Source organism: Hylobates moloch, unplaced genomic scaffold, assembly GCF_009828535.3.
Source record: "Hylobates moloch isolate HMO894 unplaced genomic scaffold, HMol_V3 SCAFFOLD_6, whole genome shotgun sequence".
Classification (NCBI taxonomy): domain Eukaryota; kingdom Metazoa; phylum Chordata; class Mammalia; order Primates; family Hylobatidae; genus Hylobates; species Hylobates moloch.
The window spans coordinates 103,475,348-103,481,418 of record NW_026652281.1 but is presented as its reverse complement, the minus strand read 5'-3'; the positions used below and the strand labels follow the sequence as shown (position 1 = coordinate 103,481,418).

Below are 6,071 nucleotides of genomic sequence, written 5' to 3'. Positions count from 1 at the left end.
GCGCGCTTCAGCGCCTGCACGGCCTGGTCGTGGGTGGCCTGGCGCAGGTCGGTGCCGTTCACCGACAGGATGGCGTCGCCCAGCCGCAGCGCCCGGCTCTGGTCGGCAGCCAGCCCCGGGAAGATCTTGGAGATGAGGATCGGCATCCGGTTCTCGCGGCCGCCCTTGATGCTGATGCCCAGGCCGCCCGCCTCCTGCTTCACCACCCGCACCCGGCGCACGGGCGGCGACGCGCCCGCCTCACCCGCGGGGCCCCGAGGCGGCGCCGGCGGGCTCGGGGGCCCCAGGCCGCGGCTCGGGCTCCCGGGCAGCGAGTCGCCCGCGCCGCCGCCGTTCGGGAGGCCGTTGAAGGCGGCGGCCGCGGGTCCCAGAGCGGGCTCCAGCTCGGCCGCGGCGGCGTCGCCCGTCAGGCTCAGGCTCTCCCCGCTCAGCTCGGCCACCACTCGGACCCAGCGCTCCCTCAGGAGCAGCTCCACCAGCCCCGCTTTGGTGGCCCGCGTCCACACCGCCATGGCCGGCCCCGCTCCAGCCGCCGCAGTCGCCGCAGCTACCCTCATTCCAGTCAGGCAGCCTCGGCGCTTCCCTCTTCCCGCCCGGAGAGGCGGGCCCGGCCCCTCCCCCGCGCGATTCATTATTCATGAGGCCACGCCTGCCCCCGGAGGGGCGGGGCCGGCGCAGCCGCTTCCGGGAGGTGCAGAAGTTGTCCGATCCCTCGCCTCTCGCCGGACGTGGGCAACCCGAATGCGGTGAGACTGCATTTCTCATCCTCCTTCCATTGGCTCCCCACGGACCCCCCAGAAACTTCTGACCTCTACCGTGCAATTCACGGGAGCTGCCCGGGCACGGAAAGCAAAATCAGCTTGGAGAAACACTTTGCAAGCCTGCAAGACCCGGTGGCACGTTCATTCTTGCATTGATTGGTTCGTACCCTGTGTACTGAGCGCTTAGCCCTGTACTCCGGCTCCTTTTGAGGCCCTGTACTTAAGCTCAATAGTACCAACAACAGCTGAGAGTTTGCGGTCTAGTGGGGAAGGCAAATGCAGAACCAACCAACTAGGTGTGATACTATGTGGTTAAGTGACATGCAGAAAACGTCCCCAGAACAGCATAAAAGGAACATTTGGTTAGGCCTGGGGTTAGCTTCACAGAGGTAACAACGGACAGTGAACAGCTCAAGCAAAAGTCCAACAGCATGATCCAAGCCTTTGTCAATGTTTTGTAATCTCGTTTACTTGCCTGTAATTCAAGAGGGAACGATGTCTTCTTAAACCCCGAAGCCACAATTGGCAGGCCTCAAGGATATTTGCAGAACAATAGTGCCTTAGGGTTCTTCAGAGAAACCAACTAATAGGATATATAGAGATATATAAATTTATTATTATTGTAAGGGACTAGCCACGAGATTATGGATGCTGAGAAGTCCCACAATCTGCCATCTGCAAACTGGAGACCCAGGAAAGTTGGTGGTGCACTTCCAATCCAAGCCCAAAGGCCTGAGACCCAGAATCAGTGGTATAAACCTGAGATTGAAAGTCTGGGCTGGGCGCGGTGGCTCGAGGCCAGGCAAGGTGGCTCAAACCTTTAATCCCAGCACTTTGAGAGGCTGAGGTAGGCGGATCACCTGAGGTCACGAGTTCGAGACAAGCCTGACCAACATGGAGAAACCCCATCTCTACTAAAAATACAAAAAATAAGCCGGGCATGGTGGCACATGTCTGTAATCCCAGCTACTTGGGAGGCTGAGGCAGGAGAATTGCTTGAACCCGGGAGGCAGAGGTTGTGGTGAGCTGAGATGGCACCATTGCACTCCAGCCTGGGCAACAAGAGCAAAACTCTGCCTCAAAAAAAAAAAAAAAAAAAGTCTGGGCCAGGTGCAGTGGCCTACACCTGTAATCCTAGCACTTTGGGATGCCGAGGTGGTGGATCACCTGGGGTCAAGAGTTATAGACCAGTCTGGCCAACATGGTGAAACCCCGTCTCTACTAAAAATACAAAAAAATTAGCCGGGTGTGGTGGCAGGTGCCTGTAATCCCAGCTACTCAGGAGGCTGAGGCAGGAGAATCGCTTGAATCCGGGAGGCAGAGGTTGCAGTGAGCCAAGATTGCACCACTGCACTCCAGCCTGGGCAACAAGAGCAAAACTCCATCTCCAAAAAAAAAAAAAAAAAGTCTGAGAAGGGGGCCGCACGTGGTGACTCACGCCTGTAATCCCAGCACTTTGGGAGACTGAGGCAAGCAGATCACTTGAGGTCAGGAGTTCGAGTCCAGCCTGGCCAATGTGGTGAAACCCCCGTCTCTACTAAAAATACAAACATTAGTCAGGCATGGTGGTGGGCCCTTATAATTCCAGCTACTCGGGAGGCCGAGGCAGGAGAATTGCTTGAACCCAGGAGGTGGAGGTTGCAGTGAGCTGAGATCGTGCCAGTGTACTCCAGCCTGGGTGACAAAGCGAGACCCTGTCTCAAAACAGAAAGTCGAGAAGGGGGTGAGGGTGGGGGTTGGGGCGGGGGGACAATGATGTAAGTCCCCATCCCAGTGCCAAGGCCCGAGGGCCAGATTCACCAAAGTCTGAGAGCAGGAGAAGATGGATGTCCTAGCTCAGGCAGAGAGTGAATTCCCCCTACCTCTGCCCTTTGTTTTGCTCAGGCCCTCAACTGATTGGATGCTGCCTGCCCACATTGGTGAGGGTGATCTTCTTTAGAGTCTACCATGGAAATGCTAATCTCTTCCTGAAACACCCACACATGTATACCCAGAGGTTATGTTTTACTAGTTACCTGGGGATCCCTTAGCCCAGTCAGGTTGACACAAAATTAACATCACAGATGGTTACTTAGGAAGATGCCAGAATTCCAATGTGAACAGAGGATAGGGTCAGTGGAAATGGGAGGATATGAGTGTGAAAAGCATCTTTTTTTTTTTTGAGACAAGAATTTCACTCTTTTTGCCCAGGCTGGAGTGCAATGGCGCGATCTCGGCTCACTGCAACCTCTGCCTCCCAGGTTCAAGCGATTCTCCTGCCTCAGACTCCTGAGTAGCTGGGATTACAGGCATGTGCCACCAGGCCTGGCTAATTTTGTATTTTTTAGTAGAGACAGGGTTTCTCCACGTTGGCCAGGCTGGTCTTGAACTCCCGACCTCAGGTGATCCACACGCCTCGGCCTCCCAAAGTGCTGGGATTACAGGCATGAGCCACCGCACCCAGTCGAAAAGCATCTTGTAACAAAATATCGAAGGTTTGGACTTGACTTTATAGATCTTTTTTTTTTTTTTGAGATGGAGTCTCATTCTGTCACCAGGCTGGAGTGCATGGCTTGATCTCAGCTCACTGCAACCTCCACCTCCTAGTTTCAAGCAATTCTCCTGCCTCAGCCTCCCAAGTAGCTGGGATTACAGGCGCATGCCATCACACCAGCTAATTTTTATATTTTTAGTAGAGGTGGGGTTTCACCATGTTGGTCAGGCTGTTCTCGAACTCCTGACCTCATGATCCGCCCGCCTCAGCCTCCCAAAGTGCTGGGATTACAGGCGTGAGCCACCGCGCCTGGCCACAGATCTGACTTTCTTAGCCTGGAGGCCGTGGCCTTTTGTTGGGGCAAGTGTACATGGGCATTCCCAAAAATTGTATGCAAAATTTGGTCTCTAAGGTATTTTTTTGAAGCCTGTGATTCATCCAATTGTCAGGAAGTTTCCCTGACCAAAGGCCATGAGCCACTGCTGTGCACATTGCAGAGCCTGCAGTGGCTTTTATCCAGACATGAATGATACAACCTACCCTCCTCCTCCAGTTTCATGGACTAGAAGAGCTAAGAAAACTGAGGGCCAGAGAGCCAAAGACCATGGCCCAAAGTCCATAGGAAGGAGGCAGAGACAACTCAGGACTCCCAGCCTCTGGATCCAGGGCTATTTTCACTATACAGTACCCTTCAGACCTCCAAAATAAGGGTCCAAGCTGGGCACAGTGGCTCACGCCTGTAATCTCAAAACTTTGGGAGGGTGAGGCAAGCAGATCATTTGAGGTCAGGAGTTCAAGACCAGCCTGATCAACATGGTGAAACCCCATCTCTACTAAAAATACAAAAAACAAACAAAAAAAATTAGCCAGGTGTGGTGGTACACACCCCTATCTCAGCTACTCAGGAGGATGAGGCACAAGAATCTCTTGAACCCAGGAGGCAAAGGTTGCAGTGAGCCAAGATCGCACCACTGCACTACAGCCTGGGCGACAGAGCAAGAGTTTGTCTCAAAAAAAAATAAAAATAAAAATAAAAAAATTTAAAAATAAACTAAGGGTCCAGAAAGCACACTGTTAAGAAAGCAAGTGCTCAGCAAAATCATGAGGTCAAGGTGTCCTCTAACTTTTCTTCAGCAGTAGTAGCAAAAAATCCCTGTGTTTTCATGTGGGCAGGGACAGGGGCAAGCAGAGGGAATGTGCACCAATTCCTGTAAAAGGGGCTGTAAACTTGCTTGCTCATGAAGTGCACGTTGAGGCTTGTAAACTGTGGTCATGCACCACTCTGTGAATGCATGTTCACGTGCGGGCAGAAACTTCTGAAGAGCCTCCTGTAATAGAAGTTAAAATAATAAATGTAGAGGCTGGGAAGTGTCCAGAGCCCAAATGAAGAAAGAATTCAAAATGAGAAAAGTATCTTACCAAAAAAAAAAAAAAAATCATTACAGCAGAATCCTCTTTGCAATTAGTGGAGTCGGATTTTCTAAGCTGCAAATGTCAGCAAAAGCTCAACCCTCCAGCCCTCTCCTAAATCAACTGCAGAGGCCAGCTTGCTGTTCCAGCAGGTCCCAATGTGCCCAAGTGCACCTGCGGTCACAGACATTCTGGCTTTGCTCCAGCTGAGGCGTGAGCCCCCAGAGGCCTGAGTTATGTGAATTTTCTGCTTATTAGAGAGTGTTTGGCAGCTGATTCCTTAGAGTATGAGTGCTATTTTAAACACTTTTGCATTTGTAATCACCCAGGAGTTGGGCACTTGAGGACACCTTTATTAGCAAAAGGGAAGTGCTGGGAATTCTCTGCAAGACTATCAAGACCTTTTTGCCAATAGAGTTGGAGTAAGTCACAGATCTGCTAACTAATAGTGAGGGCACTTACATAACGCAGCAAGTTATATAACAAAATATTTAACCCTGGAAGTAGCTAATGGAGATAGATTGGTATTGGGATTACTTGAGAATTTTTCCTTTAAAGATTATTTTCAGGCTGGATGAGATGGCTCACGCCTGTAATCCCAGAGCTTTGGGAGGCCGAGGCGGGCGGATCACGAGGTCAGGAAATCCAGACCATCCTGGGCAACATGGTGAAACCAAAATTACTGGCTGGTGGCACACCTGTATCCAGATAGGAGGCTGAGAAGGAGAAGGCTGAACGGGGGTGCATTCAAAAAAAAATTATTTTTAAAAATGTCCATAAAAAAAAATGCCGCAACTGTCAAGCTGTATCTGCAAGGCCTTCCATCAGAACCAAAATGAACTTTTCAACATTGCCTTTCATCACTACCTTCAGATGAGCCCAACTCATTCAGTCAGTGTCTCCCAATGATGTTTTGCATGTTGTCTAAGTCCTTCTTTCCAGACACCTCCTGCCTCCTCCGGCCGAATTCCCTTACCACCTAGCAAGCTTTCATTTCAGCTTGGCCTCACTACTCAGTTCATTGGGAATTTTCCTTTGAATAGTTTAATTCTGTTCCTGGCTTGTCTGGCCAAGTAGATTATAAACTACAGGAGGGCAGGGACCACCCATCAACTTATATTTATTCCCCACTATTCCAAAAAGATTACCTTGCAGAGAAGGAACTCATTAAACATATGATTGATTGAAATTCAGTGCCTTCTGCACTATAGTCCTTTCAAATAATTCCTCTGAAGGTTATTGGTTCCTTGCAGAGTGAAAATTACCATCTAGGAAATCTCAAGGAGGCCGGGCGCGGTGGCTCACGCTTGTAATCCCAGCACTTTGGGAGGCCGAGGCGGGCGAATCACGAGGTCAGGAGATCGAGACCACGGTGAAACCCTGTCTCTACTAAAAATACAAAAAAATTAAAATTAGCCGGGTGTAGT

The 6,071-nt window shown here is 51.0% G+C and overlaps 1 protein-coding gene across 1 annotated transcript in view; it reads right to left on the bottom strand.

Annotated features, from left to right (window-relative positions):
* Nucleotides 1-606, bottom strand: part of LOC116470609 (beta-2-syntrophin-like) — a 3,450-nt gene extending 2,844 nt beyond the window's left edge. Inside the window, exon 1 of the mRNA XM_058440380.1 lies at nucleotides 3-606. Within this exon, the coding sequence (XP_058296363.1) occupies nucleotides 3-557 (555 nt within the window). The 5' untranslated portion in view covers nucleotides 558-606. The remainder of the gene's footprint in view (nucleotides 1-2) is intronic.
* Between the last annotated feature and the right edge of the window lie 5,465 nt (nucleotides 607-6,071).